The sequence below is a fragment of the Colletotrichum costaricense genome, assembly GCF_030867565.1.
Source record: "Colletotrichum costaricense strain IMI 309622 chromosome Unknown Scaffold_19.1, whole genome shotgun sequence".
Classification (NCBI taxonomy): Eukaryota; Fungi; Ascomycota; class Sordariomycetes; order Glomerellales; family Glomerellaceae; genus Colletotrichum; species Colletotrichum costaricense.
In genome coordinates this window covers 41,112-59,540 of record NW_026848248.1, presented here as the reverse complement: position 1 = coordinate 59,540, position 18,429 = coordinate 41,112, and the positions used below count along the sequence as shown (strand labels likewise).

The 18,429-nt window shown below is 52.3% G+C and overlaps 6 protein-coding genes across 6 annotated transcripts; 2 read left to right on the top strand and 4 right to left on the bottom strand.

Annotated features, from left to right (window-relative positions):
- Nucleotides 1-303: 303 nt before the first annotated feature.
- CCOS01_13904 (WD repeat domain-containing protein) lies at nt 304-4,781 on the bottom strand (the record flags this gene model as incomplete). Its single annotated transcript, XM_060462048.1, has 8 exons — nt 304-530; nt 589-817; nt 897-1,147; nt 1,201-1,447; nt 1,505-1,957; nt 2,029-4,305; nt 4,437-4,625; nt 4,701-4,781. 8 exons carry the CDS (start codon nt 4,779-4,781, stop codon nt 304-306), a joined length of 3,954 nt encoding a protein of 1,317 aa, XP_060307144.1.
- Nucleotides 4,782-5,657: 876 nt separating this feature from the next.
- Nucleotides 5,658-8,872, bottom strand: CCOS01_13903 (uncharacterized protein; the record flags this gene model as incomplete). Its single annotated transcript, XM_060462047.1, has 3 exons — nt 5,658-7,817; nt 7,869-8,680; nt 8,776-8,872. 3 exons carry the CDS (start codon nt 8,870-8,872, stop codon nt 5,658-5,660), a joined length of 3,069 nt encoding a protein of 1,022 aa, XP_060307143.1.
- A 1,489-nt stretch (nt 8,873-10,361) lies between these two features.
- On the top strand, nt 10,362-10,705 carry CCOS01_13902 (uncharacterized protein; the record flags this gene model as incomplete). The annotated part of the gene is made up of 3 exons (XM_060462046.1): nt 10,362-10,421; nt 10,501-10,596; nt 10,682-10,705. The coding sequence occupies 3 exons, from the start codon at nt 10,362-10,364 to the stop codon at nt 10,703-10,705; spliced, it is 180 nt and encodes a 59-aa protein (XP_060307142.1).
- A 158-nt stretch (nt 10,706-10,863) lies between these two features.
- On the bottom strand, nt 10,864-14,329 carry CCOS01_13901 (isoleucyl-tRNA synthetase; the record flags this gene model as incomplete). The annotated part of the gene is made up of 4 exons (XM_060462045.1): nt 10,864-11,972; nt 12,032-13,733; nt 13,794-14,147; nt 14,255-14,329. 4 exons carry the CDS (start codon nt 14,327-14,329, stop codon nt 10,864-10,866), a joined length of 3,240 nt encoding a protein of 1,079 aa, XP_060307141.1.
- A 1,395-nt stretch (nt 14,330-15,724) lies between these two features.
- CCOS01_13900 (uncharacterized protein) lies at nt 15,725-17,039 on the top strand (the record flags this gene model as incomplete). Its single annotated transcript, XM_060462044.1, has 4 exons — nt 15,725-15,829; nt 15,894-15,951; nt 16,005-16,486; nt 16,554-17,039. 4 exons carry the CDS (start codon nt 15,725-15,727, stop codon nt 17,037-17,039), a joined length of 1,131 nt encoding a protein of 376 aa, XP_060307140.1.
- Nucleotides 17,040-17,368: 329 nt separating this feature from the next.
- CCOS01_13899 (short-chain dehydrogenase/reductase) lies at nt 17,369-18,281 on the bottom strand (the record flags this gene model as incomplete). The annotated part of the gene is made up of 2 exons (XM_060462043.1): nt 17,369-17,949; nt 18,038-18,281. The coding sequence occupies 2 exons, from the start codon at nt 18,279-18,281 to the stop codon at nt 17,369-17,371; spliced, it is 825 nt and encodes a 274-aa protein (XP_060307139.1).
- Between the last annotated feature and the right edge of the window lie 148 nt (nt 18,282-18,429).

Sequence of the window (18,429 nt, the reverse complement as noted above, 5' to 3'; positions counted from 1 at the left end):
GCCAACAAAGAGCACTAAGCCAGTCCCGGTGCTGGTCCGGACGGAGTTCGGCAACAATTGCGGATGACGTGCTCAGACGGGACTGGAGAAATAGTGACTCTGCTTAGTAAGCGACAAGCCCCTCTACTCATGAGGTCGTCGCTGAGTTCTGATCCCCAATCTGTGAGTGATCACATCACCTTGAAAGTCTTGAAAACATCATCTCCCCCCGCATACATTCATATTTTATGAGATAATAGCTGCATATCGTACATCATGTCCTATTGCATTGAAGTGGAAGCGGTTTCTTTTGTGCTCCTCTAGTTAGAACCCGAAACTATCAAGCAGCGAGCTTGAGTCCGGTTCCTGAAAAACCGTTGGAGTTGACTGTCTTCCCTGTCCGCTTGATATCATCTCGGAATGAAGCTTTGACACGGGCAGATCTGCAACTACGAGCGAGCTGCGTCGGCGCAGTAGCTTCAGCGAGTTGACCTCACCGCCCAATCCATTCGTAATAGGCGGGGCTGGTCTCAGAAACTCCCAGTTGCGTACTATTGTCATGTCAGATCCATTGAATCGTGCGCATACCGTCGCGGGAAAATTAATTACCTAAGTCCAGGCCGAGAAGGTCGCAACCCATGCGGTCGTAAAGCTTGGCACTATGGAGGACGAACTCCCATTCGACGCGCGGTGTAACCTTTGAGGCTCCGCGAAGGGTCTGGAGTGTTTTCTGCCGCAGCTGTGAGTACAGTACGACCAACGCCGGATCGTCCGTGAGGAACAATTTCGACTGCATGTTTGGAGAGCACGGCGTCTCGACCAGGGTGTAAACCGGTGACTATAACACCAAGGATACGTTAGGTACTGGCAAAAAAAAAAAAAGGCGTATCATCTGAGAGCCAAGCAGCAGAACTTACAATCAGGGCCCGGACCGCCATATCCTTACGATTCAGCATCCAGAAGGCCCAGGATGCGAGCCAGCGGTTGCCCTCCTTGGCAGCCACAGCTAGTACCTCTTCTTCTAGGAGCCTTTTCAACACTAGACCTCGGTCTCCCTCGTAGACACGCGCGATAGCTACTGCGAGCTGAAGGTCCTTAAGTTGATTCAAACAGACATTGACAGCATCTTGCAGGTGGTCTGCAAGTAAGAAAAATGCTGCGGCATACTCTGTGTGCCCGTATGTCAGCCCTCGAAATTTCTCGTTACACTTCACGACTCACCAAAGCGTCGCTTGCTTAGCAGCGCGTAAGCATTTTTCAGCGCCGTTGTCCTCCATTTCGGGTCTTCAAAGTTGTTAGACAGCAACTTCTGCGTTGCCCCCTGCTCTCTATTCCAGTGAGCCATTCGCCACAGTCCCTGGAGGACTGTCTTTTTCTTGAGAGCCAGGTAATAGATGCTACAGTCGACTGGATTTTTCATCTCGCTCTTGGTGTATTCGTTCCTTGCAACAACCTCAAATTGAGCAAGCTACGTTTATCGTTAGCTGACCTGGACTGCTCGGCGGTGCAAAAAGGGCCTGCGTACCAAGGCGTTCCGATCGGTGAGCCACATAAACATGCCGCTCTCCCGCGCATCCGCCCAGCGTAGTGCACCGTGGCATTGTTTGGAGACGAAATCAGTGAGGATATCCTGGCTGGTCGAGTGGTAGGCCCAGTTGATCTCTCGCCAGGACATCTGAATCTCACTTGTCCGGCCCTTGCGAAGCCCATGTTGGCGGAAAAAGAGCATAAAACGCGCACCATTCTCGTCTAGGGATCTGCGCTGTTTCTCGACGATCCCCACGCATTCAACGATATCAGCCAGCTGTATTTGCTCATGACCCGATAGCTGTTGGAGGCCAACTTCGGTAAGACGACCATTGATGGCAAGTGCGGTGTCTTCGCTGAAAGGCTCTTCTGAGTCGTCTGTTTCGTCAGCAGATACTTGTAGGCTGAAGTGAGACCCTACTTGGGGCTCTGATGCTTGCGTCGGTGAGGCCTGGTGACCGAGTTAGCCTCTGCTCCACCTTTGGTTCAAGTGACGGTTAACGTAATAACCAAATGCCTTACCCCGGGTGAGTAAAAAACCGCTGGTTCGAGTCCCAGGTAGTCATCGATAGTCTCACCTGCAATGAGGAACTTGAGAGTCTTGTGCAGTGACATCAGAATCGTTCGGACTATAGTGCTCTTCCCTGCAAGGATACATTGGCTCAGGAACTGAGGGTGGAAAACCGGCAGAGGGCCATTAAACCTCTGAACAGCGTCAAAAAGGTCCCAGACGCCGTTCTTCCTGTGCGGTAGTTGCAGGCTGTTGATCAAGGAGCCGGAGAGGTCGTACTCCCTCCCGTGAACGAACATCTGATTACCTGACCCGATGACGAGATGTCCATCGCCTAGCCAGGTTGAATCTCCTATTGGGTGAGGAGTGAATTCGCGAATGCTGATCTCCCGGACTGCGGCCCAGGCCGGTCCCTTATTCAAGTAGTCAAACCGCATCTGGCTGAGCAGAACTACTTTCGCCTGGAAGCCAACGGCGAGGATAGATTGTGAATCAGGCGTCGAAGTCCAGTCGAGGTCTTGTATCGTATTGTGTCTTCCATAGTCCCGTGTAAACTCAAGTCGAGCACCACCGATGTCCCAAATAAACAGCTGAGATCTTGCGGAATCCACGATTGCAGCCTTCTTCAGAGTACTGCCACTGACGAGAGCCGGTTCAACAAGGCCCGTCTCTGCTGAGGAGGTTGAGAGCCATCCGACGCTTTTCCCCGTATTGCCGACTCTCGCTGTCCAAAAGTCTACCCGTCCTGCGTGAGTGTACGATACTGCAATGTCTCTGGCAAATACATCGAGAAAGCCAGATGTGGCGGGCGTAGATCCTGCTGGGTCGACAGGGAGCATATAGGCGATCCCCTCGGCGTCTTTCAGTTTGAATCTGCAAAACTCGCTGATCGAAGTCTCCTCTTGGCCATTGGCATATGCATTGGCACCCTGACTGGAGTATCGAGGTAAATTAACTTCCCAAACAAGCCCTTCCTCTTCGGATGTGACAGTTGCAATGTGAGCAACGGCATACTCCTCAACTCGATGTCGAGGCAGAATCAATAAGCACAAGGGCTTTCCTGAGATGTCGTACGACTGACTCGCGAGCAATATGGCTTTCTGATGCCGGCAGTCCCATAGCGATATTTTCCCGTGCTCTAGGAATATGACAAAACGGCCTTTGCGCAAAACACATATCCGATGAATATGAGCGTTTCCCTGGATGACACTCTGGCGCGACAAGCTGGTCTGACTGGTTTCGGAATGCGTCCAGACAATGCTTTCGCCTTCCTCGGTTCTAGAAACAACAGCGCGACCGCTGAAATTGCGAACCATTTTTTGGATAGGCGATGAATGGCCGGCCCAGATACAGCGCCGAGCAAGACGGCTCGACTTGTTCCTTCCGCTTAGAAACTCTGCTAAGTCGGCGTCGTATACTTGGATCTGGCCGTCAAAGTCATGAATAAGCACATGTAGTCGCCCAGTGGCTCGGTCGCAATAGCTTTGTATGCTGACGTACTGGTCAGACCTGAAATCAAGAGTGTGTGACTTGAAGCCTGTCACTCTGATGGCATCGTGGGACTTTCTCGCCTTGGAGCCCACCTCCTCAAAAGCAAATACCATCATATTTCCAATAGCGTCAGAGGCAACACATAGCTCAGCGCTGTTATTGGCCAGAGAAATAAGGCGTTCGAGAGCAGCATCGCGCGGTATATCCTTCACGGAACACCGCTGAACGGCCAGCTCTGTAGCAGCAGACACCTCTCTTCCATCGATAACGAAAGTGACCAGCGGCGCTGTAGGGTATGCGGAACCAAGTCCAAGGTCTCGAAAGGACGAAGCCAAGTCGACGGACCCCCAAAGGTTCATGTGTCGAAGGGCATGCGTATCAGTGCCAGTCCATACTCGGACAACATTATCGGCGCATGTTGTAAAGAGAACGTTCTCTACAGTTTGATCGGTATGTAGCGGTTTTCGCCAACGTAGGCTCGTGACTAGGTCTGGGTGGCGTAGGTAGGTCAGGTCGAAGCGCACATCTTCAGCACCATATGTCAAGCGGCGCCAGACTTTGACGAGACAATCATGCGCGCCTACGCATGCTATGTATGCCGAATCGTATGATATCTCTGCTAGTTTCACAGAATTCGGAAGGTGTTTAGTCCATAACAGTTCCGGCTCGTCGGCGGTTGAGTACAAGTATAAGGCGGAATGGGCAACCAGGAGTTCCTCGTTGCCGCCCCAGCTTAGAGAGATCCCCTTGGTGGCATGTTGGTAGTCATGAATTGGGCACGATGATTGTAGACCCCACTGATACGCAGGAGTGTCGTCAGCGTTTGCTCGCAAGGCAGTACAGGCGACAGGTGCGGAAGGGGTGACGGAATGGGAGATGGAACCCGAGGGCGAAGACTACGTCGTTTGGGTAAGGAGGACGAACTCACCTTTAGCGCATTTTCGGACTGGCCAAAAGGTCTATAGACTCTAATGACGGATTCGGTGCAAGTCGCAATCTTGCCCGAGGATTCATCGAAGGCTGCGGCCTGCAGATGGCTTGGATCGTCGTCGTATATTGTCTGAATGATTGTGTCGGCATCGCCAAGGATCGTAAACGCGCTGCCGGTTATGTAGACCTGGGGGCGACCAGAAGTTAGCACTATGGTAGCGATAATGATAGAAGGTCATCAAAGCATGATCGAGTGGCTCACATTGAAGTGCCTCGAGTCCCAAAAGCCCGTCGCGAGAGCTTGAAGCCCAGACCTTGGCCTACCTGGGAGGACTGCTCTCATCCTACTAGCAAGAAAGCCACAGCAGCATTGCTTAGGCGGACGTGATGCCGGGTCTGCTTGGTCGATAGTTGTCGAGTATTGCGGGTTGGGCTTCAGTCAAAGTCTGAGACGTGGTAGGTCTTTCCAGAGGCTCCTCGTCTGGTTTGGGGTGATAATTGAGCTCTGTCATAGACCGAGTTCGGTCAATGCAAGTGTTGTGAGGAGCTTAAACTTGGACCATGTCATGGCAAGGTTCCCAAGCCACACGAGGGTAACGTATCCGTACTAATACCGTAGATATGCGCATTGCGCACTGCAGTGGATGGTCAACCCAGGGGTGTGGGGTCGGTCGGTACCTTATGTCCCCAACTTGGTGACAAAGACCCGGACATGATGGTTTGCCGCTCAGTACGGTACCTCAGCTCTCTCCATCTTTTTTTATACTACTACCACCGCTTGTTATTTTGGTTTATTTTAAACATCCCTTTAGAAGATACGTTTGTAAGGGCGCGGTTATGCATTCATGGGCACGTGTTATAGAAGGAGGCCACTTTAGCATTGACCGGCATCTTGTTTTGTCATCCAGTTGGTCCCTTTGCATCTGTACCCGTACTCCTTGAGGTATTATCATGTAGGTAGGTAGCAAGGTGCCTTGAGGTGAGCCTGCGGCCTGCCTGACTGAATATCGCATCTTACCTTGGGCTGATGTTGCGCATTTGTCCCACAAAGGTACTAGGAAAACAACCACTGATTTCTAGCCCATGCCGAAAGTCTTCGTTTGTGATACAAAACTGCCTCGTCTGGGTATACTGGGTAAAGGTTTCCAAACACATGAATGATATCCACATGACCATAGCATTTCGCCTGTTCTCATCAAGGGTCTCCGCCCATGTCTCATCAACCACCTCTGCCAATATCCGCTGTATTCTCCCTGGCTGCTCGCCGTGTCCCGGCCACAGAGAGCCTTTGCGCCTGTGCGAAGGAAAGGCTGCTCATCTGGCCAGTCGCAGTTGTAGGCACGCTTCGGTTGTATCGTTCTCGGAGCTCTCGTTCAAATGGCGTTGGAAGGGGAGCAAAAGGTGTCATGGACGGAAGCCTCACAGAAGACGCCATACCCGTCCACCGGGTCGGCGTATTCGCCACAACTCCATCAGTATCTGGTCCAGACCCGGTTCCGTCGTGATCATCGTCGTCAGCCGTTGGCTCCACTTCTTGTATCCTGGAACCGCGAAAACTTGGTCCGCTGTGCCGTTCGTGAACTGCTCTCGAGAGTGGCAGTGAGGTGCGACTGGCCACGAAGCCAGCTCCTCTTCTTGAGCTGCCGAGACTAGCTCTCAGTGTTGCTGACTGGTAAGATGTGCTCAGATTCCTTTCTCCCTTCCAATGCAGCAGAAGTCGTCGTACAGCCTTCTTGCTGTTCCTTTCCTTAACATCTAGTGCCACGTATTCTCGGCTTTTCAATTGCAGCAAAGATGATTGCCACTGACTCCACCAACGTGACTTCAGGTTCACCGACCAAGCCTGTTTGACGCGGTCCTCTTTGACGGCGAGATCTTGGGACATTCCATTCCATTCGTCCACCCATGCAGCAGTCAAAAGCTTACTCGTCCCCCCGTCGCGACTGCTCTCTTCTCGCCACAATTTCAGCATATGAATGAGACGACCATGTTCCACTACAATGTGGTGCTGATCCGTTTTCCAGCCCAAGTTCACGTGAGCACGAGTAGCTGTCTTCCACAAATCAAGATAACCTTTGGTGAAGGTAGCTTTGACGTGCTGTCTGCATCGGGCATAGGACTTTCGAGTCCCTGACCTCCAAGCTGATCTAGATCGCCATGTCTTGAGTGCATGCGTGACACTAATGTAGAAACAACCGCGCTGCACCCACTTCTGGAGGTTTCTTTTTTCATCGACGTCGATATGCCACATTTCCAATGCTTTATGTGCCCCTCGATGCGACGCAAACCGACGCGTTCTCGTGCTCGTCTTGGCGACTACTGAAGCTTGTCGTTGCCAATTGCAAAGAACTTTGGTCTTCAGCAGACGATCTGATATGGCCATGAGGGATGTCACGCCTCGCCGCGGTCTAGGCAAGGCCATGCCGGACACAGAATCCACAGCAATCCCGCGGCTGAGGGCGTTGATCTGGCCGAATATCGGTGGGGCCATGCACGCGCTTTGCCACCTCGACAAGCAGCTGCGAACGAGCTTGATTTCCAGCTTGGACTTGAAGACCTCTACCCTTGAGTCAAGATGCCACTGGTGTAAAGGGCCCTGAATGATATGGTATCTGCGAAATGCAGCAACGTCTCTCAGATGAGACGCTGCTTGGTGGGACCATGTCCTCAAGACCCGAAACCTTCCATGTTCTTCGTACAGATTCTCCATGTGCGACCTAAGCCCCTGTAAACTTGAGCAAGCCGAATGCCATTGTTGCAGATGAATGGACACAGTGCGCGGCGGAAAACGAGGTTCCATTGGACTTAGGCAGGAGGTTGACCATTGTCTGAGGGCATTCTGGGCCATATTCCGTTGGGCATGGGCTAAGCTTGCATCTTCTGTGTCCAAGTCTTCACCGGCGCGCCTGAGCCATGAGGCCATAAGACGAGAAGTGAACACACGACGACCCCGGATCCTAGTTTCGGCCGTGACCAGCTCCCACGGGTCGAAGTGACGCATCCGCAAAATATGCCTCCTTGCTACGGCCATTCGTTCGAGCTTGTCAAGAGCGTGTTGTTTCCAGTGTGACAATCCTCTTAGGAGCAGTAAGTACCCCTTTACTTTGGTCGATTTCCACTCCAGTACCGCATATCTTGCTTCGTCATCAGGCCCTCCGTTGATTTCATCGTCAATCACTGGCTTTGCTTCATCACCCTCGATCCCGCCTGCAGGGGGTTCTTCGACAGGTTGCTTCCTTTTGGTTGCTTGATGAGTGGCAATCTCCTGGACCGTAGATTCATGTACAGGAGGCGCGTGTACTGAAGGCTTTTGAGTACTGAGCTCATGTTCACGAGAACCCCGTGTCTCAGTATCATGCACAACATGGTCTTCCATGACCTCAGAAGCTCGCGGTCCATTTCGAACTGGTTCTGGGGCAGTAGCACCGACGCCGGTGCCGGCGCTGATGCTGGTGGTATCAGGCGGAAGCAGCCAATTCACCGTTCTTATGGGCTTTGTCCGTATTGGTAGAGCGGCCGTCTCGTTCTCATTTGCGGGGTGGATATAAGGCGCCTCAATGGGCTGAACTGTGGTGTCGCTGGCGCCACGTTGCACACTGGTGCCAGATCCTGATTGCCGGCTTTGACGACTTTGTTCTGTGTTTCCAGCCGTCGAGGGGGTATAGCTTTGGGGTGCCGGTTTATTATGGTTGATAGACTTCAGATCCAAGTGATTCGATACCAAGCCAACGCGCGTCAGCCTTGGGGGAGATGCAGCATAGCCCAAGTGATGTGATGCTTGCGCCTGCGAAGATCGCAGAGTCGCGTATGGTTCTCGGGGTGCAAGCTCGACCTCTTTAGAGGACTCGTCTCCGGACGTGATAGAGTCTCGATCGGTGTTTGTAAGCGCAGGCTGCGGCGTAGCAGCCTCCACATATCCGGCTCCGGCTCCGTCTTCATCTTCGTTGTCGTCGTCGCCGTTGTTTGATAATGCCCTGGACCCTTCGCTTCCGAACTCAAGGCCGATGCCCATCCTTGACAAAACGGCGTCAAGTTTCTCCTGGAGTGACCCTTCGCCGCGTTCACCGCCAACGCGGAATACGAGGCGCGAGATATGGTTTTCTTCCTCCGGGTCGATGCCGAAGAGTGGGAGCACGGCATCATAAGCCTGGAATAAGGCGTTTGTTGCCAATCGCTCGCCCTCGGGAAGGAGTTCGAGATTCTCCTGGGCTGCCGTGACGACACGGTGTAGGATGGCGATTTCTGGGAGTATTTATCAGACGGAGTGCGCTTTGCAGTCGAAAGCATGGTGGGTGTAGGTAATGATGCCGTGAAAGTGCACTTTGAGCTGTACTTACCATGATCGCTGTAATAGGAATCCGAGCTTTGGACAGACACAAAGCTAGATATGCCGTCACGGGGGGCCAGCACTGGGCGATGCGGCAGCGACGGCATGTGAACTGGCGCCAGGCTGGGAGCATAATAGAATGGCCGTAGAAGAGTTTGCGGCGGTGTTGGTGGTAGTAGTATTGATGATGATGGTAGTCACGGTAGCCGAGGACGATTGTAACTTGCCTTGGTAATGCTAAGGAGCCAGATTTGAATTCGGTGATGGTGTATAGTCGGGGAAGGATGCTGAATACATTTGACCGCGACAAAATGTACTGCTGGCAGCTGATATGACAAGAGGCTTAAGGAGCTTCACGTTTTGCAGCGACGATTGCTCATGTAACGGGTGTTGAGTCGCGTCGCAAGAGTCGCAAATCGGAATGATGGCGATAAGCTGGTCGCGGCGCTGCCATGCCCACCGCGCACCGCGGGTTAGGCGCGTGGGAGGCTAACGAGGTCGCAATTGGCTAGCGAAGGGCTACGATAGATGATGTCCAAAAGCGAGGTTGACGGGAACAAGGCCGGATGCCACAATGGGCAGGTCAAGTATATTGTGATGAGTTAGCTGCTTCTCTCCAGTTGCAGCGGCCTTGTCCAGACAGACACACAGATATATTTGCAGGTATCAGCAGGTGGTCAATCCATAGCTGCTCCCAACCCCGTCTTTATTTTCTCTTCCTATTCTTTTCTTTCTTCTCGTCTGTTTATTTCGCGTCCTATGGCGGAGCACCAAGGTAGCCGCTGTGGGGACGTTGCTGTTGGCTGGGCTGCAATCCAGTTGATCCTGGTGTCGCGACGCATTGCTGATAGGCCAGTCTGCTCAAAATGGGTGCTACCAAAGCCTACATACTGTATAGATACCTAGAGCCTCTCTGGAGCTTGTGCCCTGTGTTGCAACGGGCTGTCCCCCGCCACACTAAGGTACCTTGAGGTAGGTACCTGACTGGCCTGCCTTGTGTACCTAGGGTAATTCAGGTGCCTTTTGTAGGTCCCTCGAGGTAGCTAAAAGGAAATCATATATATAACCGAGTCTTAGACTTGGCTACATATACTTCTAATTCAATACGGGCTCATCCAATTACACTAAGACAGTCGCATTGCTCCAAAGGAGGCAACTGAGGTAAGGCACTGCGATTCTTAGGCTTACTGTAGGTACCTAATACACCCGTTGCCTATGTACCTCTCACCTTACCCTAAAGGCAAGATCTCGGCGACGTCTTTGATCCAACAATCGTCTGCCATTCAGTCAGGTCAGGTCCCAGGTTTGCCGATTATCCCATTCGCAAACTGCACGCACGCACACCATTTCATCTCACATACAACCACCCGGACCTCATCCTCGCCATCACCCGGCACAACCTTCTCCTCCCTTCAGCCTTTCCGCAAGCCCAATTACATGGTATTCCAGGGTTCCCCCGTTGAGTGATGAGGTAAGGCAGATTTAGCCACCCGTACCCTCGTGTTGTGACGACGAAACTCCATCAATTGCGCGACAATCATATCTCGCACTCTGCTTCTACCCCCTTCTACCCGAGGTTCATCTCAAGCCGCTACCATGGTTCGCACACGGCCCATCCAGAAGTTTGCAGCCGCAGTCGGCCAATGTTCAACAGAGGTCAGTCCTCCTGTCGTGGCTCCTGGTCCAGCCATAGCTACCCACCTTTCGGTTCGAACACGTACTGACCAAGATGTAGACCTCCATGTACGGCAAGTGCATCGTTGCCGACTACAACTCTGTCCACAAGGACAAATGTTTGAAGGAGTTTCTCAGACTGAAGGATTGCTATCTTGTATTTCTCACCACCATGCCCCTTTCCACCTCTGTCTCTCCCGAGTTTACCATGTCGCTAACACTGGATCATTCAATCACAAAAGATTGCTGCCCGCAAAGCAAGATAATGATGGTAGAAGCACAATAGACCAGTCTCTGAAACTTCGAACGTTGTTGCGGTCAACTCAGTCTTTTCTTTGGGCCTCTTAAGCCTTCATCATTTTCAACTACTCATGTTCCAGTGATCTAAGCTACCGTAAGGTTGTACTCACTGCATATCTCACATCTAAAGCTCGAGCAGGCGGAGTAAGAATGTCGCATGCTGCACTTCTTGCTCCTCTTCCGCAATGATTCCCTTCTGCTTTTCGTTCGGTACCTCGCCTTCCACCGTAGTGACTTCGTGCTTATCCACCGGTCTGCGGAGCGCCTTCTCAATGACTCTGGTCTGCGAGACAAACACCTCTTCGAGGCCAATATTGTCAGGGTCGCTGATAACCTTGTATTCCATCTTGATGTCATCCGTCGGCTGCAGCTTGGCCTTCTTTCTGAGACGCTGTACGCGATTGATGATCTCTCTTGCGAGACCCTCGTGGGCCAGTTCCACGTGAAGCTCAGCGTCCAAAATGGTGAGCACGTCATTGTCCGAGTTCGTCTCCAGATTCTTCGAGGACTCGTCTTCCTTCAAACCTCGTCTCACAACGAGATCACCTTCCTCCAACTTAATTCCATCGACGAGAATCACCTTCTTCTCCGAGTACTCCTTAACAGCGTCGCTGCCGAGTGTTGGGAGCGCCTTCTTGACCCGGGCCATGTCCTTCTTGAGCTTCTTACCTAGCACGGGCCAGTCGGCAGTAACGCTATACTGGACGTTGTACTTGGCCTCGTCAGATGTGAGAACTAGATCTCTTACATTCATCTCCTCCTTGATGTAAGATGAGAGAGACTCGAGATCTTGGAGATATTGAGGATCGCGATGAATGACAACGAGCGTCTTCAACGGAGTCTTGAGGCCGACTGCTCTTCTCTCGCGAGACACTCTGACCAGATCAATGACCCTCTGCATTCTAGCGACTCTGCGCTCGACAACCTCGTCGAACAACTCCTGGCGCACCTCGGGGAACGGCAAAAAGTGGACACTGCGCGCGTCTTCTGCCTCAGCCTCCTTAGGAATGAAGGGGCGGAGCTTTTGGTAAATTGTGTCGGTGATGAAGGGAGTGAAAGGAGCAAGGCCGCGGCATAGCGTGAAGATGACCTCGAATAGGGTGTTGAGCGCATGTTGGGTGTCCTCGACTCCATTCTCACCCTTGAGACGTCTTCGGTTCAGCTTGATGTACCAGTTCGTCGTGTTTTCAATGAGCCCGAGCAGACGCGGCACAACAGTATAAAGTCGATAGGCTAGTAGAAAAAGCATGTTAGCGAGGTTCGTGGACAAAGGTGTAAGAATCTCAACGTACCACTCATCTCCTGGTTGACGAATTGCAGCAAGCTCTGGCAGCTAGCTAAGATCCACCGATCCATCACGTTCTCGTTGTTCGACAGGGCCTTTGGACTCCAAGTGTAATCGATGCCCTCGACCTTCTTGAGCAGCGTCACTTGGCCTTCGAAGAATTTGTAGCTGTTCCAGAGAGGTAGTAGGACCTTTTGAACAACCTCCTTGACACCAGACTCCTTGAATCTCAGTGGTTCAGCACGCACAACTGGCGAGTTGATGAGATAGAGACGGAGAGCATCGGAACCGTATTTGTCCATGACCAAATCAGGAACTGGGTAGTTCTTGAGACGCTTCGACATCTTCTTTCCGTCCTCGGCCAAGACTATGCCATTGACAACACAGTTCTGGAATGGAATCTTGCCGAAAAGATGCGTGCCCAGGACAAGTAGGGTATAGAACCACCCTCTGGTCTGATCCAAGCCTTCGGCAATGAAGTCACCAGGGAACGACTTCTCGAATTTTTCAACGTTCTCGAAGGGGTAGTGCTGACTGGCGTATGGCATACTGCCAGATTCGAACCAACAATCGAACACTTCCTCAATGCGTCTCAAAGTTCCCTTGCCCATTTTGCTAGGAATCGTGATATGGTCGATGCTGTCTCGGTGTAGGTCAGACAGGTCTCCAGTGTAGCCACTCAGCTCACGCAACTCCTGCACGCTGCCGATACACACTCGCTCTTCCAAATCATCGCTGACCCAAAGTGGAATGGGAGTACCCCAGTAACGGTTTCGTGAGACGTTCCAGTCACGGGCGTTCTCGATCCAGCTGGCAAACCGCCTCTCCTTGACAAAAGAAGGCACCCAGTGAGAGCCTTTGATGTTCTCCAGCATCTGGGGGATAATCTCGGGGATGCGGACGAACCACGAGGGTACTGCGCGGTAAATGAGAGGAGTGTCAGAACGGTAGCACATGGGGTATGAGTGCTTGAGCGTGGAGTCGACCACAATCTTTCCGGCACCCTTCAGGTGTTTGATGATATGCTTGTCGGCCTCCTTGACGTGCATGCCGGCGAAATCAGAGACGCGGCTGGTGAAGTGACCACTGTCGTCAATAGGGTCGGGAGGCGCCCTGTTCTCGGTGACAATGCCAGCTGCAACGGCGACGTTGTAATCGTCCTCACCGAAAGCAGGTGCCTGGTGAACAATGCCAGTACCACTGTCATCAGTAATGTAGGTAGCGTTCAGTACCCTGAAGGCAACGTCCTTGTATTCATCATAGAAGTAGTTGAAGGGGGGCTCGTACTTCCAGCCGAGCATGGCCTTGCCGCTGATCTTCTCAAGGATCTTGAATTTGGCCTTCTTCACGTCCTTGTACAGTGTACCAAGAAGTTTCTCGAGCAGAATGTATTTCTTGCCTGACTTCTCGTCAAGAATCTTGATGTATTCGAGATCAGGGTGCGTAGCCAGTCCGAGATGCGAAGGCAAGGTCCACGGCGTCGTCGTCCACGCCAGCAGGTGAGTCTCGGGGTCTTCGATCAGGGGAAATGAGATGACGATGGCAGGGTCGCTGACATCCTGATAGTTTTGATTGGCCTCAAAGTTGCTCAATGCTGTGGTCAGGGCTGTTGAGTAAGGCATGACGCGATGGCCCTGATAGACAGCGCCTTTGTCGAATAGCTGCTTGAAAACCCACCATTCAGACTCCATGAAGGTAGGGTCCATGGTCTTCGGAGAACGGGCGTTAGTCAATCTCAGTGGTCTAGGATACATGGTACGCGATCTTACCTTGTAGTCGTTGTCGAAGTCGATCCAACGGCCGAGTCTCTCAACGGTATGGCGCCACTCCCCGCTGTAGCGCATGACAATAGATCGACATTCGGCATTGTAGTTCTTCAATCCCAACTGCATGACAGCAGCCTTGCCAGAAATACCCAACTTCTTGTCAATCTCGTGCTCGATAGGTAGTCCATGGGTGTCCCACCCGAAGCGTCTTTCAACGTGAAAGCCCTTCATGGACCAATATCTCGGGATAATGTCCTTGATAGTGGAGGCCAGCAAGTGGCCATAGTGAGGAAGACCAGTGGCGAAAGGAGGCCCGTCATAAAAGGTGTAAAGGGGTTTGCCCTTTGTTAACTCGAGCTGCATGCGCGATGATTGTCAGTACGGGAGCAAACAAACACGAAATGGCCTCGACGTAAACAGAGAGTGCGACTGTTGTCTCTGGAGCGAAAAGAGATCGGACTTACCTGACGCTCAAATGCCTTGATCTCACGCCATCTCTGGAGGACAGCCTCCTCCTCCTTGGGGAAGTCAATAGACATGATGTTGCTCGAAAGGCGACAAAGTTGAAGTCAAGAACCGCGTGAGGGAACGTAGCCTGGTTGCGGTTTGCGGCTCTGCCGAACCGAATATTGTCACACCAAAAACAGTAGTGAATTTGGTAGGCAAGGTTTCGTTGAGGAAGGTAGGCGGGAGCTGCGTAGCTTCTGGAGATCAACGAAGCCAAGCCCTCTAAAAACGAAGAGCTCTTAGAAAGACCACGAAGAAGCGTCAATGGGTCATGTGAGTCAAAACCCAAGATACTGAGGATATGGATCTGAGAGGACGTGGGTGACTTGGGGGTATTTGGAGGGGTTCAGTGCGTGAGGTGAGTCAGTGGGGTAATTTTTTCTCGATTGACTTATCGAGCGCGGGGCAATCGACCAAGTCATCTCAGACGACCGGCACTCAGTTTACCTTCCTTAGTCATCTCAGCATGGACACTTAGGTGAGGGGTTGGTGGGTGAGTACTGGCGACATCCGTAGGAACCCCAGTGCCCGGGTATTCTTGGTGCTCCTACAGGGAATAAGGTAGGTACTCCGTATACGGAGTCAGGGGCGCTTCGGGAGGAGATACAGTGAAGGAACCCACAGTACCAGGTGGAGAGCAAAAACGCTCCCAGGTACCTAGGTGTCTAAGGTACGCACACACGCACACAACTTAAACGACTACGCGTTGGGTTCTTCCCCCAGGGCAACTCAGTCCCGAGGTCACCGCCTGGACCTCACCTCACAGACATTACAAAGGTACCTCCCCAGGTCTTCCAAACAGGCATGCTACAAGGCCAGCCCCAAGGTGCCCTGGGTACCTGATCCAAGGAGTGTCACCCAAGCCTAGGAGGCGAGGCAACGTGCGGTCTCAGTAGAAGGTGCAGGCCAATTTGACGTCCCCAAGCAACCACTTTCATCACAAGAGCAACGCTACCAATCCTCAGTGTTTCTCGGCGGGATCGTCGTCCGCCGTGTATTAACGTAAACAACACCCCAACCCGGACTCGGCCCAACACTACGCCCATCGGCCTGTCTCCTCTCTTTCGACCAATCTGAGACTTTCCTCTTTCCTCCTCTCTGCCTCCTCTCTGCCTCCCCTCATTCGAATCGTGCCTTTCCATCTTGTCCCCGATAGACCATCGCCGCAAAACAAATACCTTCGTCGACGGAGCCCGCCTAGGCTGTCCCACATCGAACGGCTCGAATCTCAGCCCACCACCCCTTCGATATCAGCTACCGATTGTTGCCAACGAGCCCGGTTCAGGAGCTGCCTGTCGTAGCGATTAGCTACTACCTGCCCATTCCTTATACTCAAGATCGGGAACCATAGCTATTTGTGGCCTCACCAGCGAGCCGTCCGGCGGTCCCCAGGAAATCGTTTCTTGGCCTAGCCCACCACCTTCGCCATGTCGTTCCTCTTCGGCCGGGCTCGGACAAGGCCTGCCGTTGACCTACCCAAACAAGCCAGAGACCACGTAACGAAACTCGAAGGGCCAAATGGCGCCGCCAAGGTTGGTTACACCCTCCAGCTCTAGCTAGCACTTGCTCGATCTCTAACGTCCATTTCCAATCCAGGCCGAAGAGCTCGCGAAAGTTCTGAACCAGATGAAGTTTATCTTACAGGGAACCCATGGTACGCCTGCCTCATACAGCCCTTGTCGAAGTCAGCCGTTAACTTCAAGTCAGAGTCCGATAGCAGCCCAGAACAGATATACCAGCTGGTCACCGGCTTGATTGAGGAAGACTTGTTGTACTTACTGGCGGTGAACCTTTGGCGTCTGCCCTTCGAATCGAGGAAAGACACCCAGGTCATCTTCTCCTACGTTTTCCGATTCCGCCCGCCTACGGCATCCCCGAAAAGCGATCCTCTAGCTCTGTCATATGTCGTCAACAACCGTCCACAAGTCCTCCTCGAACTGTGCCGCGGCTACGAACATAAAGAGAGTGCAACACCTGCCGGCTCTGTACTTCGAGAAGTTCTCAAGTCGGAGGCTGCTGCCGCCATCATTCTCTACGACGACAACGAGGAGTCTGGGTCCAGCAATAAGGGCATCAACTTGATTGACAGGGACCGTCGACAGAGCGGCGAGGGCGTCTTTTGGAGATTTTTTGACTGGGTCGACAAGAGCTCATTCGAAGTAGCCGCGGATGCCTTTACCACATTCAGGGTAAACCCCCTTACTTGGAGGGACTAAAGGGGCTCCAGACTACGTCGCTAACACTCGCGTCTTGCAGGAACTTCTGACAAAACATAAGGAGCTGGTGCCGAGATACCTCTCTGTCAACTTTGACCTATTCTTCGACAAGTACAACAACATCCTTGTGCAGTCAAACAGCTATGTTACCAAGCGGCAGTCCATCAAGCTTTTGGGTGAAATCTTGTTGGACCGTTCAAATTACAGCGTCATGACAGCGTACGTGGACCGTGGAGAGCATCTCAAGATATGCATGAACCTCTTGAGAGACGATCGCAAGATGGTGCAGTATGAGGGCTTTCATGTCTTCAAGGTTTTTGTGGCCAACCCCCACAAATCCATCGCGGTCCAGAAGATCTTACTCATGAACCGGGAGAAACTGCTTACATTCCTGTCTCACTTCTTGGAGGATAGAACCGATGACGAGCAATTCATCGACGAAAGAGAGTTTTTGATCAAACAAATCAGGAATATGCCACCGAACCCAGTGCCGCCTCAGAGGCATGGCATGCCAGGTGGCGGTTAGGTCGACTACAGGCAAACGGGTTTTGTTGCCTTATGGCCTAGTTGTAAGGCAATAGGTATGACTTACATAGCTGTGTCTTACCCATGGAAGGGCTCTACAATGCATTTGTCGGTGAATCGTTACTAGCAGTGGGAAGTAAGGGTTGGGAGATGCAATGATGGGATTCGCATTTGCGCGGCGTTTTGAGCTCGGGTTTCCAGAGACAAGGAAGACGACAGACATGAAGTCCTTTATGAGTGCATTGCTCTTCATCAATCGACAGACGATAGCGACAAGCGGTTCTTCTTTCTGCTTTATTCACAAACAAGGTGTCCCATTAGCTAGCAGTACTACTGTTTGGCCATCCATGCCTGTGCCTCATCCTTGTAATCATCACGCCATCTACTCAGGGGTGGCCGGCCTTCGACAATATCCCCAATACTCCACATCATCCTCTTGCGATCCATTTCTTCGGTTACCTCATTATCTGGGCAGAGAATGTAGAATAATCCTTCGGTCATCTTCTCCTCCAGATACTCAGCCACTTCCTCCGCTGTCCAAGCAGCGGCAGGCTTCTCCCTGCCAGGGGCAGCACCAGCAAGGCCTGTGAACGTCCAGCCCGGCACTAGGAGATGCACAGATGTGGCGGTGTCTTTCAAGTCGAACGATAGGTGCTCAGCCAAAGACTTGACAGCTGCCTTGCTGGCATTGTACGCTGGGTTTCCTGGTGGATTCGTAATACCCTGCTTAGAGCCCGTGATGACGATGGCCGACTTGGAAGACTGCCCACTTCCAACGAAGGGCAGCAGACTGCTGATTCCGTTGATGACGCCGTATAAGTTGGTGTCCAAGATTTTACGGAAGCTGTCTGTATCCTGCCATGACGACTTGCCACCGATGCCGGCATTGAGAACCAATAGATCAATACGTCCTGGAGTAGCAGTTGGTACGTGAAACGGAGGACCTCATGAGGCGTTGCAACCATGGAGACGCGAGAATGGAGGAAAGGAGGAATGTACCTTCAATGAAAGTATGCACTTCCGTCTTGAGCGTCTCCCAATCCTGAAGGAGGCTCACGTCCAGCTCGAATGTGGCAGAGGACTCTCCAAGGGCTCCTTTTGCCGCCTGAAGAAGCTTCGTATCGCGATCAACTACGAGGACCTTCATTCCATGGCCAACGCACTTCTTGGCGATTGCCAATCCAATGCCAGATGCACCGCCAGTGATGACAGCCGTGTTGCCAGGGACGAAGAAGGATGCCATTGCTTAATCGATGTCAGTGCGTGGAATGTAGACAAACAAAATTATCCTCTCAAAACTGGAGTGCAAGCTCAGGCATCTCGTAAGTCTTTGTGATTTATATAGGCAAATGTGCTTCTTGCAGCCCGTCGGCCATCAGACGGTGCCACGG